Source organism: Alosa alosa, chromosome 3, assembly GCF_017589495.1.
Source record: "Alosa alosa isolate M-15738 ecotype Scorff River chromosome 3, AALO_Geno_1.1, whole genome shotgun sequence".
Classification (NCBI taxonomy): Eukaryota; Metazoa; Chordata; class Actinopteri; order Clupeiformes; family Clupeidae; genus Alosa; species Alosa alosa.
In genome coordinates, this window is record NC_063191.1 from 31,042,046 (window position 1) to 31,056,601 (window position 14,556).

General features: G+C 38.5%; 1 protein-coding gene across 16 annotated transcripts in view; it reads right to left on the reverse strand.

Annotated features, from left to right (window-relative positions):
• Nucleotides 1-14,556, reverse strand: part of mycbp2 (MYC binding protein 2) — a 283,844-nt gene that overhangs the window by 133,133 nt on the left and 136,155 nt on the right. For all 16 annotated transcript variants that reach the window (XM_048239181.1, XM_048239179.1, XM_048239178.1 and 13 more), the window contains 4 exons: nt 13,832-14,068; nt 6,083-6,138; nt 5,863-5,978; nt 256-353 (listed from right to left, as the gene is read on the reverse strand). In XM_048239181.1, the coding sequence (XP_048095138.1) occupies nt 256-353; nt 5,863-5,978; nt 6,083-6,138; nt 13,832-14,068 (507 nt within the window). The remainder of the gene's footprint in view (nt 1-255; nt 354-5,862; nt 5,979-6,082; nt 6,139-13,831; nt 14,069-14,556) is intronic.

Here is a 14,556-nt window from a genome sequence, read left to right on the forward strand (position 1 = left end):
GAAAGGCAACAGATGAGACAGACTACTCAGACAAAAAAGCAGAATAAACTAGCACTGACCAACACTAACAGGGTGTAATTTGAGCTGCTCTGAAATTATGCTCAAACCATGAATTTATTAACCATATAACTTGTGTGTCCCATGCAAAAACAGCTCATCTAATAACATCTAACCAAATGTTATTAATCTTATATCAAGATCAAAAAAAAATCTAGTTGGTATTGTTTTTGCAAATGACAACACTTGGATGATAACCTTGCTTGGTTGAGGGTCTAGTTTTGGTTTCACCATCTGTATCCCTGGAGGAATCATGCCTTTGGGTGGGTCCTTCACTTCTACTTCAAGCCCTGCATCTAAAGAAGCAGATAAGACAATGACAACTGAGAAAGAGAATTCTGAGAGTCAGGGATTCTGAACATTCTGAAGTAGAAATTATTTAAGCAATAAGCCTTGAGAGGCCGCAGGTTACACTGATTATAGAACAGCTAACGCATCGTGCCTAAAACCCCCCTTAGCTGCTTAGCTGTTCTATAATCAGTGTAACCTATGGACTCGAGTGGCTTATTGCTTTTCTAAAATGGTTACTACATATATTAATACATACGATTTCATAAAACAAAGGCACAGCAACGTGAAATGTAACGATTTATTCATAGATAATCATTCTCCTGCCAAGAAATATATTTCCTCTATCAGAATGGTTGCCAAGCAACATAGACACAGCAACTCTAACTTTTGTATCATGTTGTGGTAGTGCAGTAATTTAGGATGAAATGCGATCAATGTGTGGGGTTGTGCCGGATTATACAACGGTATCGAACACGATCCAGTCAATCATAATCAAGGACCGGAACTATCTGTATTAGCGCCAAGCAATAAGACTCAAGTCTTATTTTAAGACGTCTCATCAAGACAAATTTGGTAACACAATGGAAGCCAAATTTGCTTGTTTTCTTTCAACGGAGTATTAGGAGTATTAGATCAGTGTCTATACACTGCAAAAACTACTTATCTGATCAAATCTAACTAAGTGTTATTAATCTTATACCAAGATCAATAAATCTAGTTGGTCTTGTTTTCAGTACAAAGACACTTACCTAGCATTTTCTTAAAATCATTTGACTTAATTTAAGAACAGTTTGACTTCTTTTAAGACGTCTCATCCTATTAAACAAGCAAATTTGTCTGCCAGTGTGTTAAGTAAATTTGTCCTAAAAACAAACAAATTTGTCTGCCAGTGCATTGAGTAAATTTGTCCTAAAAACAAACAAATTTGTCTGCCAGTGCATTGAGTAAATTTGTCCTAAAAACAAACAAATTTGTCTGCCAGTGCATTGAGTAAATTTGTCTTAATAAGACTCCTTAAAATAAGTCAAAGTCAAATCTTTTGAGAGAGTGCTAGCTAAGTCAGTAAGTAAAAACAATACACAATGGATTGTTTGATCTTAATATAATATTAATAACATTGATTAAATGTGTCTTGATAAGACTCCTTAAAATAAGTCAAAGTCTTCTTAAATTAAGTCGAAATGATCTTTTGAGAGAGTGCTAGATAAGGCTTTACATACTAAAAACAATACCAAATAGATTTTTTAATCTTAATATAAGATTAACTAGAAAATGCAATTCCAGGGAATGACCATTTCAAGTAAATGCAAAAAAGCTGTTGTGTATAACATTAAATTACTTACAGTATGATTATTCAGATTACATAGACGTATTCTTGAAAAACACTTACTTGATTAGATGTTGGCTTAGAATATATGACAGTCAGTAAAAATAAATTGTTAATTCAATATTGATCAACATTCTTTGTTTTAATACAGCAGAATGATACTCAGAATACACTAATGAACACTTAACAACCAATGTAAGCTTGAAGTAAAAAAAAAATCACAGTTGTGTGTGTGTATATATATACAGAACTTGATAATGCCAATCATATTATCCTAAGACAGATCTATTTATCAGTGGTAATTCTAAAATGGCAGCAAGAGCTAGAGGTCTCAGTTAATTGTAATAAATAGGTCACTTTTGATGGTGATATAGACTGAAGAACAAGATTCAGCCCTTCAGATGATCAGTTTTAGACAGAACTTAGGTTAGAATCTTAATTTTCACACAGCACAGCTCAGGTCTAAAAACAGAGGTCTAACAGCACAGCTACGTTTCACAGATGTCACAGCACAGGTATGATTCAAATGTATGCATGCTTCATATAGTTGTCGGCATAGTCCTCCTGCAACAATATAATACTCAGAATGTCTCAGTGTAGATCTCAGATCTACATCTATAGTTCAAAGGTATGTGCAGATATGTTTTTAGGAATTAATGTTAGTGTTAATGTCAGCGATGTATGGTTGGCAGGATGTGCACACAGACAGGCACACACGTAATGTAATACACGGTCATCGCCACACTGGTCTGGTCCCTAAAAGACAAAAGCAAACAAGTTAGAGTTATACCAAAAACATGGAATGTGTACAATTGTTCAATACAACTTAGATATTTAAGTGAGGTTGTTGCACCATAAATCTGTAATGGTAGTTAAATATACTAGCCTATAGTATTTCACTGCAAACAAAGCAACATTTTGTGTTTTATTAATTTCTGTTTAAGGATAGTTGATAGCCAAACAGTTTAAAGTAAACAGCTTAGAACACTTTGTAGGCAAAGGGTGTGTTGTTGCTGTTGATAATCATAAACTGAGTCTTAAGGATGGACCATTCTGATATTAAGCATCTTGATAAACAACTACACTATATCTTACAGCTTGCTAGGTCTGTCCACATTTTTTCTACAGATTACAATGTAGGCCTACTTTAGGATGTAGCCTACAACAACTGGGAAGCTTTAATTTATAGGCCAGAATAATGCAGAAATGAGTAGCCTAGGCCAAGTAAACATACTCTGCAGCTATGTTGACAGCACAAACGTTATACCTCAACTTCTGTAGTGTGTTTTAACAATACTTTGGTCATATGGTCCGTTTTCAAACAGTAAGGTTTTCATCAGGTCCCTTTCCACAGGTTATCAAGAGCCAGATAGTATAACGTTAGTTAAAATGCTACTGGTTAGTGAGCAAATGTAACGTTAACGTCAGTGCTTAGCTGGGAGCGACGTTTGAATGTCGTTAGCTAACGTTATCGAAACCTATAGCTAACCGGTCAATTTAAAGTGACGACTTATTAACGTGGATTAGGTGGGTTTCATAACTTTCCTTACATAATAAATATCAACAGATAGGTTAAGTGCTAACGTTAACTAGCTTCTATTCCCCTAACGTTAGAACTACCGAGTTTGGCTACTTGTGACCTATCATTTCATACATAGCCTATAGTATAGAATGCTACATAACATAATGTTTGACGACATAAATGAGTCAAACCAAAAATCGGACCACTTACCTTGTCTGTAGTTAGAGAAATGTGCCTCTGGAGGAGAGTTTTACGAGCAAGTAAAGTATCACGGCAGGCCATAACGTTCAGAAGATTCACAGCTCCAGCGGTGGAAAGATTGATTGCAGCGGACTAGCTGTTGATTGCTTTCAGGTGCAGGTCACGTCATAATGCTAAAAGTTGCCGCCAAGGCGGTCAATGTTAACTCAATGGGAATTTATTGCTCTTTTATCGTAAATATCTCAAAAAGTATAAAGTTCACAAATGTAAAAAATACACTGTACAATTGTCCGTTACAAGACCTTTGTAGGAGTGTTTGAATGACGTCAAACGGTTCAGTGGTTTTAGTGTTATTAAACGTCAAATTTGGTCGGAAGAAGAATAATAAAAGACGATAATAAGAAGAACAGTGATAATAGTCCATTGCATTTACATGCAATGCAATAACACTTGGTTAGATTCACTTTATTTGCAGTGTAAGGCCAATCTAGAAACGAAAATGTGCTAAATGAAGCAGCTAATGACGGCATCATTACCTGCTAGGGTGACCAAACGCCCTGAGCAATTCGGGAGAGTCCCGAAATCTAAGCGTTTATCCCGAATCCCGAATCCGGCCCTAATTGTCCCGAAAATTATACTCAATCAGAATACTGAGTAGTTATTTTCTGATAAACATTAAAAACTGTCCGTAGAGAGGTTGAGTCGACTGCATGCAGCCCCCGACGGCAGGTAAGTGTCTGGATGCAGCCCCAGCTACTTTTTTTCTTTTTTGACGTTCTATAATTAGGCGCGAATATGCACTGATTTTAGCTCATTTTCATTCATTCCTTGACATGGCTGATGTACCGGAAACCCCAACACGCCGCTAAAAAGCGAAAGCGTCTATGCAGGTACCGGGAGGAGTGGGTGGGGAGGTACCCGTTGATTGACAAGGCCTTAAGCGACGAGATGAAAGCATTCTGCAAAGTGTTTCTGTTTTATAGAATAGGCCTAGATGAAGAGAGCGCAAGTTGCAGCAGCCACGAAGCCGAGGACATTGAATGTGCAGGCAGCGCAGCAGACAGAGCCAGCAGTGATTAATTGGTCGCGTCATGTGTGCAAAAAAATACGTCGGAAGTTCGGCCTAATGTCCGATGTCGTTTTAACATAATCTACTTAATCTAACAATTATTTTGTATTCTTACTTAATGACCCATAAATTTGGCAAGGCTTGTTATTAGCGTTAGGCTATTATCCTTATTCTGAAAGGTCTGATTTGCACTGTTACGCAGTAATTGTTTTTTTTTTTCCCACAATGACATTTTGAGTTCATGATTTCTCTGTTGTATTTTGAGGCAGACTCGATGTTTGAATAAAAATGTGTTTTGGTACAGGTTTGAAAATTCATTATCTTTTATAATAGTCTATGTAGGCCTACAACCCCCCCTGCGAAAAGAAAACAAAAAAAGCGTCCCGAATTTTTAGCCAATCTCATCTGGTCACCCGATTACCTGCAGTGTTGGGAACGTTACTTTAAAAAAGTAATTAGCTATAGTTACTCACTACTTATTCCAAAAAGTAACTGAGTTAGTAACTAAATTACTCTATGATAAGAGTAACTCGTTAACAGGGAAAGTAACTATTTGCGTTACTGTTAAAAAAAAAAAAGTTGCTATATGTCAAAGAATTTGGATTTTTTGAGCAGTTTTGAAAAGCCAGTTGAAATTAGTAGAACAGACAGGTGTTTGTAGGCTACATAACTTTCAATATTTATTAGATAGACAGATAAATACTTTATTGATCCCCAAGGGGAAATTCAAGATATTGCACATCGACAGACCTACGGTTGACTTGAGCCTGTCATAGGTTTTTGTTGTAAGGCAGAAAGATCTAGCTTTTGCTGCTTGGAGGACTTTGCTCAGAGTTTGGCCACTAGCTTTAGATGCGTGTGTGAGATGCCTCATTAAATTAGAGTTGCTTAAAACGGATGTCGACAAAGTCTTCGCTCCTGGACATAATGTACACATTACATGAACGTTCTTGCCTTTGACCACAATGAATTTGAAGTAGTGCTTATATCTCCACCTTGAAAATGCCAACTTTTCATCGGATTGCTCCTGACCTCTGCTGTTTCATCGAATCTCTACTTTAGCTGTTGCGTGTGTGTGTGGCGCGTGTGCTGGCAAGTGTGTAAAAACACTGGCTCTGATTGGCTATCATGAAACATGACTCTGCCTTAGCCAATCATAATCGCTTACGTCGTTATTAACCCACCTCCTCACTAGCTGTGAGTCAGGGGTGCGTTCGGATTACACAGTTTATTCAATCAATGCAAAGTAAGTAACGCACCACATTTAACGTCCAGTAACGTTAACGGTGTTGTAACGTTGTAAAAAGTAATTAATTAGATTACACCGTTACTGAAAAAATAACGTCGTTACCTAACACCGTTCTTTTAAACGGCGTTATTCCAAACACTGATTACCTGTCTCTATGCCATCTATAGTCACATGGATAGTGTAAAGACCAACAGCTCCAGGGGTCCAGTTGGCACTGTAAGTCCCATCTGTGTTGGCTCTGATCAGCATGTTCTCACTTGGCCTTGGGAATGCACAACAGAATACAAACATCAGGGACTAAGAAAATGATAATGGTAATATTAATTAATGGCTGCTGTTACTATATTATTACTTATTATATTATACCTCTTAGGCATAGGTGAGGCGAAGCGAAGCTCCTCAAAAGAGTAGTTTTCATAAGCCTGAATGAAAAGGAAGCATATCAAAATAATAGTATAAAAAGCATTGTGAATCAACATTATACCTGTGCATGTACTTGTGTATTTCTTATGTCTTTGGTCTGTATGCAGAGTATCCTTTGTTTATCCTTGAATGGTTAGAATTCAATGGGAGCCTCTCTCGAGACCTTTTGTTTATCCCCAGGGGTGATTCCATATTGTATACACTAGGTGGGCAAGGATGGGGGGCTTTCCCACCCTGATTTGCATTTGTATAGCTCAGGAGGAGGAGGGGGGTCATGGGGGGACGACTGCCAAGCAAGGCCCACGTCAATTTCTGAGAATTCATGGCAGTTTTCTGCGTTGCCTGCAAATTGCCGTGAACAGCCATTAACCTGAATTTCCACGGCAATCTACAGTGCCTCAAACTGACGAAAATCATACTTTTCATGCAATGATTGTCACGTGCGATTACTAGCATTTGGCCATGTGCAACTTGGGGTGCTCCTAATTAACGACCGTCTTGGAGGATGGGAGGGAGCTCCCAGAGGGCCAATTTTTCTAGCAGCACCCCTTGCGGGGGCATGGTGCTTAGTTATCAACTATAGTGATCAACCATGGTTATCATGGCTACAAAAAACCATGGTCAAACTATAGTCATGGTTACCCAAAAACGTATGAAACCGAAAAACCATGGTTATTCTGTCATGATCCTGTCATTCTAAAATGTGGTAGAATCATGGAATCAAAAAAATAATCGTTTTTATCTTTTTTTTTAATTTTTGAAAAATGGCATGTTCAAAATTATTCATACCCTTTTTATATAATCAATGGAAACATCTTTATTTGCCAATCATGCTCTCAAAATGGTTCTTATAACACCTACCAAGCCTCTCCATGTCTCCACAATGATTGTTGACCGCACCTTTTTAGCAGCAATCTGCTTTTTTTTTTTGACTGATTGAGGTCTGGACTTTGACTGGGCCACTCTAAAATTTTGACATTGTTCTCTGTTAACCGTTTCTTGCCTTGTTTTGGCTGTATGTATTGGATCATTGTATGGTTTAATGGTCCAATGATACCTATATACTACAATGGTACTGTTACCACACTGCACATACAGTTAATAACAACATTATTCATACCCCTGGCAAATATTGATTTAATGCTGATTTTCTCTCTATCAATATGTTTGTTCTGACTGAAAATGACACTGTCAGATGCCAAAAGTTTGTAAGACAATGTGGGAGAAAAATGGAATTAAAAAAGGAAGTATTAACAGTATGTGTAGTGTGGTAACAGTACCATTGTAGTGCAGATACAGTGGGCATTGCTTCAATTTGGCCAGCTTCCCACGCGGTATCACGCGACTTTAATTTGTATTTTTCCAGTGATGCTGCAACGATGCTGCAACAACCCAAACAACCGGCAGATGTCTCTTGTGAGCAGGGTGTCTCGTAAAAAGAAATGGAGCCTGGAAAACCCTACACAGACTTCACTACAGACTTTAGCAGACTGGTTTAGAAATAATTTAATAACCAGAAATATGCCTGCCCTGCCCTAATAAAGAAATATTTGGTTAACTGCGAGTGAATCCCGTTTGCAGCTGTAGAAGAAATGCAGGACAAATTAAACATTCCGGTTTTCTCCAAGTGCAACGATGATAGACAGACATCATTTGGACAAAATTTAGAGCATATTAACCTCCGTTGCTCAGCCAAATGCCTTCCTGTTACATCCTGTTATCACAGAGTTACAGGAGATAAACGATTTTTGATGGTCACAAGTTTACTTCATTAGCATTTATTTTTTTGATTATTAAAGAGTGTTTTTCATTTAAAGGTTTGACTTTGTACTTATTCAGTAGAGCATTTAGTGCTCTCCCCAATCCCAGACGTTCACATTGCATGTTTGTTTGTAATGGATGCAACCGCGAGATACACGCTTATAGGCGCCGATACAGTGGGTGCTCCGTCGCTCGAGCACCCACAGAAAACATCGAGCAACCACGTGTGCCAGCTTACAGTCCCGGCTAAATTTACATTAATTTAAAATCAAACATTGCAGTTGATGTTAAATTCAGCCACTCTCATATTGTGATTGGCTATGTTGCTGTCAATCCCCTACTCCATATACTAACCACCAATGAGAGAGTCTCTCGTATGAAAATTCCACTTCCTATGACACTTCCCACCTGAAGAATTAATGCAAGGCCTTGTTGGGTCTTCAGCCCCCAATGTTTAAAATGTATATAGCCCTGAATATCATTTTAAAAGTAGTCTGACTAAGCTTATTGTTTTGTGACACAGCTAAACACTGGTACCTCATAGAACGTCTATAACATAGCCTAGGTCAGGGGTCACCAAATGGCGGACCCGGACGTGATCCTATCCGGACCCGGACCATAATAGCCTAATTTAGATTTTCACGTAAGATTTCAAAGCTGCGCTAAATGTGTTGTTGGTTAGGATAACAGCATTTACTTCAGGGGCTTTAGGAACCATCATTTCGCTTGCTGCTACTCAGCCAGTGAAATCTGTGAATTCTGATCGAGTCAGTGAGTCTAGTCAGTGAGTGAAGTATAGCCTACTATGGGGAAGAGACTCACTGATAGCCTGAAACGAGCGAGAAGGAGACGGAAACAATCAGATGGATATCTAGTTAACGATAAGTAGCCTAAGTTATTTTCAAATCATCGATTGGTCAAAGAGGAGAAAACTAGACAGCGAGAACAGAGCTTTATATAACGATACGGGGGCAATACCACAAAAAACTGTCACGTCCGTAACGCCAACTAAATGTGGATGTGACAGTTTTGCGCGGAATTGCCCTGGACCTCTTCTACATATTCAGAGACAGGCGATTTGTAAAAGCGCCAATTTGAAGCACGTCTACTAGACAAAGCAAATATTTTGAGCAAGCATAGGGTAGGCTAGGCCTATTCAACAGAACTGAGACCACAGAATATTTTACGATTTAAGAAGGCAATATGATTGATCCACCACAATCTAGTTAAGCCTACATGCATTCACTGCCTAACAACGTGATGTTCCTGGGTTTCCAGGATTTCGGGTCAACATAAAAATGTTAAGGCTATTTCGCTACTCAATGGTGCTATTTCACACGCATTATAGCGACCCCCTACTCACCAGTAGGGCTGTCAAAATTGCTCAAAAATTACTATATTGGAATATCTAGGCGGGTGACAGGTCTGAGAATGCGTGCGCTACACAAGTAGTGCGAAGGACAGAAGATGATGAATAACTCAATAAAAAGGCCTAGCCTAAATGAATAGAGTAAGGCAAAACAAATAGCCTATAGCCTAATGAAACATAGGCCTACGGATTGATGCAGTATCTTTGCAACATTATTAAATTAATCTGTCACCATATGCCTACGTTTGCAAAGAGGAGAACATTTTAATTTGATTCACAATGAAACGTTTAATTTAATTTACATGTTAACAATGAGTAGTTTTGGTTGTTTTTGGTGGCGTTATTGCATCCCTTTTATGAATGCAAAATTGTTCCCTCGAGATTGGAAGCTCCTGTTGCCGCATAGGCTACGCATTTCAAAACATCGCAACGTGAAATGCCACAAAAAGCTGTTTATGAATAGGTCTTAGTGAGTTAGGAGTCCTATCGACTTCTTTTAAGCTGTCCCAGACTTAGGTGCTACTTTTAGGTCTAAAATGCTTCGTGAATTACTTTTAGTGAAAAAAATTAGGAGTCCTAAAGTTAGGAGTGACACGCCCATTATTTTTAGGAGTTGCTCCTAAATTCGCCAGTTAGAGTTACTTTTAGCCTTAAAATTATTTGTGAATACGGCCCCTGAATAAAAAGGCCTAGCCTAAATGAATCAAGAGTAAGGCAAAACAAATAGCCTAGTAGCCTAATGAAACATACGGATTGATGTAGTAGCCTATCTTTGTAACATTATTAAATTAATCTGTTACTGTTTGCAAAAGAGAACATTTTAATTTGATTCACAGTAATGTTACATTTAATTTACATGTTGACAATGAGTAGCCTAGTTTTGGTTGTTGTTGGTGGCGTAATTGCATGTTAGTTAGGCTATGCCTACAACGCAAAATTGCTTCCTCACGATTGGAAGCTCCTGTAGCTGCATAGGATTTCAAAACACGGCGAAATGCCACAAAACAGGTTTGTGAATAGGTCTGTGAGTTAGGAGTCCTCTCGACTTCTTTTAAGCTGTCACAGAGGTGGGAAGGTGTGATTTGTAGGGGGCAGGGCCGGATTAACTGGGCACAAATGTCTGATGCTCCGCAACTGTTCATAGCAGCGAGAAGCCTTTATTGTGTGACAAAGCAGAAGTGGGGCTTTCCAACGAGACCACGCACTTGTCTGTACGTTAAAGTATGAAGATTAAAAAAAATCATGAAATTAAATCAAATTGCATCATATTTACAGTCTCTGCGTTCACCTGCGCACCCTACTCTCGTTTGAATTACTCCCGTGAACACATAGATATGGCAAGCATATCATATCAAAGAGGAGACACAGGGCTATCCATTGGTACCATGTATGTCGATCCTTCTGGCTTATGAAAAACAGACGAAGTGACTGCAAAATAATAACGGCATGTACAAAAACCAACTGCACATCCATTACTCTCGTTTGAATTACTTGCGGACCTGTGATTTGGATAGATATGCCACGCGTGTCAGATGAAAGAGGACACAGAGCTATCATTTGATACCAAGTACATCCTTCTGGGTTATAAAACAGACGAAGTGACAGCAAAATAATAACTTCATATAGCTCGACTTACCTCCGTTTTGTCTGTTTTGTGGCAAAGCATGTTTATAATCCAACGCTATTGTGTGTTTCTCTATGGCAAAGAATGTTCATAATCCGGTTTTGAGATCCTAGCAAATTCCTGCATGGCATTCAATTCAAGGCTCACATTGCATCCCAATTTGTTCGACAAAGAAATACCTTTTTTGCCTTTACTTTGTTCATGGCAACGCAGTAAAAAGTTGTAGAGAATCATGAGTCCAGACAGGCACTCACACGTAAACTCAGGTCAAGTCAGGTCAGATCAGTTCGTGTTCCATATATGGAGCGCAGAAATTTCATTTTTAAATCACTAAATAAAAAAAAATGGCATTTATTTCTGTAAGGCGCACACCACATATGTCTGTAAATTGCTCAGCCCCAGAGAATCCCTCCACCATGGCAATGATATTGCTAGATTCAGGACAGTCTGCCCTACACACACATGAAATGCATGTAGAGCTATGAGCTTGCTGTGGTGAGATACATGTCAAAATAAGATTTTTTATAATACGCTTTTTATATTTTAATTCTTTAAAAATCAAAATAAAATCAATGCTAGTACTAATGCATGAAATGATGGCAGATCTGGATAGTCTAGACTCGGAAAAAACAATATATAATATGTGTGTGTGGCACTAACAATGACCAGAATAAATCCTTATGAATAAAGGTAGTGAAAATGCTCTAAAAAAAACTAAGGGTTAAAATATACATATATTTAAAAAGTAGAATCCATGCAAACATATTTAAAAAACAATTATTTAATAAATATTTCAGGAAAATATAAGTTGTATGTGTATGTGTTTATTAGTTCCAAAGTTTAATAATAATTCAGAAACTGATGGCACAGTGTTCTGTTTTAAGTCTTTTTTTCTCAACTAAAAATGCTTTGCGCTGGTTAGGGGGTACTTGGCTGAAAAGAAATATTTCACAGGGGGTACATCACTGAAAAAAGGTTGAGAACCACTGGCCTAGAATAAATGCAAAAAACACTTCCCTATGACAAAGACATCGTAAAACACTGAAAGTTAATATTTTGTCACTAGCAACATACATCTGTCCTTTGTCAAATGTGTTACGTTCCAAGTAGCCTAGTGCGATTCTGCTTCATAAAGTTGAACAAATACATTTGCTTATTTCACAGAAAAATATAAATAGCCAGTTTAGGGTCTACAGTGCAGAGTTGGTAAGTTATGGTAGGCCAACTTGGAGTGAACATACAAACAGGGGAAATTCTTTCTCTAGTAGCTGAGTAGCCTGATGGTAGGCAGGTGCGCATGTAGACATAGCCTAAGGCCGAACATGCAAGCGCCAATGAATCGTGCTGCACGACAATCATGCCGTTAAACTTAAATAGGTTAACATCACTCTAAGTTCGCCTTCAAGCAAGGAAAATGATGATTTGAAGACATCTGTTTCGTTGGAAGGGCAAGGGGGTAGCAACAGGGCAACACAGAGACAGGCCCGATGGCAGGGCTGTTATGAGAGTATTAAAATATGGGATATTCTACGGAAAACATTAAAAGCGGCAAGACAGCTGGGGAAAGTTAAAATCGTGATAAACACGGAAAAGTTGGCATGCATTGTTTCGGTCCCCGTGCACAGGGATTATTTGTCATATTATTAATCACATATGATTATTTGTGAAATTGTGCATACAGGTGCAACACATTTGAAAAGGAAGGACTGGTAGCATGCAAGCTCACGGGAAAGATTGATTTAAGAACGTTATCACAGTGTGTGGCTGTGGCGCAAAGCAGAGCGGGCGGAAGACAGCGACAATTGGCAGGGGAAGGTCATGTCTTTTTTTAACAATTATGTCGGAGGGTCATTGAACAATTTCTAGCAGGCAAGGGAGGGTCATGCAACTTTTGACTGAAGCATTCAAAATTCCTCCGGTGGCCCCTTCAATAAATAACGAACAGTCCCTAGATTGATGCTGGGCTATATGTCTTGGGTCATGTCTGTTAACAACTCATTGCCGTCAAACACGTATCTCGTGGTTGCATCCATTACAAACAAACATGCAATGTGAACGTCTGGGATTGGGGAGAGCACTAAATACTCTACTGAATAAGCACAAAGTCAAACCTTTAAATGAAAAACACTCTTTAATAATCAAAAAAATAAACCGCTAATGAAGTAAACTTGTGACCATCAAAAATCCTTTATCGCCTGTAACTCTGTGATAACAGAACGTAACAGGAAGGCATTTAGCTGAGCAACGGAGGTTAATATGCTCTATATTTTGTCCAAATGATTTCTGTCTATCATCGTTGCACATCGTTGAAAACCAGAATGTTTAAATTGTCCTGCGTTTCTTCTACGGCTGCAAACGGGATTCACTCGCAGTTAACCAAATATTTCTTTATTAGGGCAGGGCAGGCATATTTCTGGCTATTAAATTATTTCTAAACCAGTCTGTAGTGAAGTCTGTATAGGGTTTTCTAGGCTCCATTTCTTTTTACGAGACACCCTGCTCACTTGAGACATCTGCTGGTTTTTTGGGTTGTTGCAGCGTCACTGGAAAAATACAATCCCGCGCGCGGACCGCGAGGGAAGCTGGCCAAGTCGAAGCACTGCCCACTGTATGTAGCGCCATTTTCATTTTTTTCCCTATTAACAGTACTCAGTGACCTCAAAAAACAGGGCCATATGTTGAAAACAGCCAGAGTTCCCCTTTAACTTTAATACTTAAAATTACCTTTTTTGTTGTATGTGTTATGCTTTTAGTTTTCTGATACCATATCAATATAGCAGCATTTTTATCAATACATATTGATGCAGGAGTACATCACAATATATTGTGTTACTTTGAGCAATACCCTAGTGTTAAGTTAGTTCTTGACGAGCACTGGTGCATTGCAAAATCAATGGATGATTACGTCAATATGAAAACAGAGAAAGCTTAATCTTACCTTCATCATGGTGATGGCAATATAACGTGCTTCTTTAATTATCATTGGTTCATAGGTGGCCTCCAGCTTGGGGAGAGGGAGCCCTCCAAATGTGAGGTCTGTCCCAGACCTGGAAGAGGCAGAGGAGGAGGAGGAAATGGAAGATGCAGGGGTGGAACCAGGCAGTCGCTGAAACTTGCTCATGTTCTCCTGCTGAAGAGATTTTTTCTGAGACACAGGAACTGCCTTTACCTCCACCTATATGGCAGAGAAAATGTGATGAGAAGGCATCATTTTTTATGTTAGGATTGTGTATATAATTTGTTTTGACAAATGTATTCACAGACTTTTATTTCCACAGTGAAGGCATTATATGAAAGAGCTTATTAACCATCAACCTCATCATCCCTAGGCTATTTTCAGTGTAATTTTACTACCTTTACTTTTAAGACCTTATCTTGGTCATAGTAATGGCCAGCTATACAGGCTATATCTTGTTTTTCCAGGAAAGTCTGGGCTACCCATATCTGTGAAAGTATGATTTGATAATACTTGCATATGTCTTATGTCAGCCTTTATATCAAGAAAAAAAAATCATTTGCGTAATTTTTTTGCATTAATGCCACTAGGAAGCATGCCAGTAAAAAGATACTTTATATAAGTGTAGATGGAATTGTCTTGAATCTGGCAATATAAGGTTGGATACTCTATGCCTAAGCAATGTACAAAAATGCATGCACTGACTT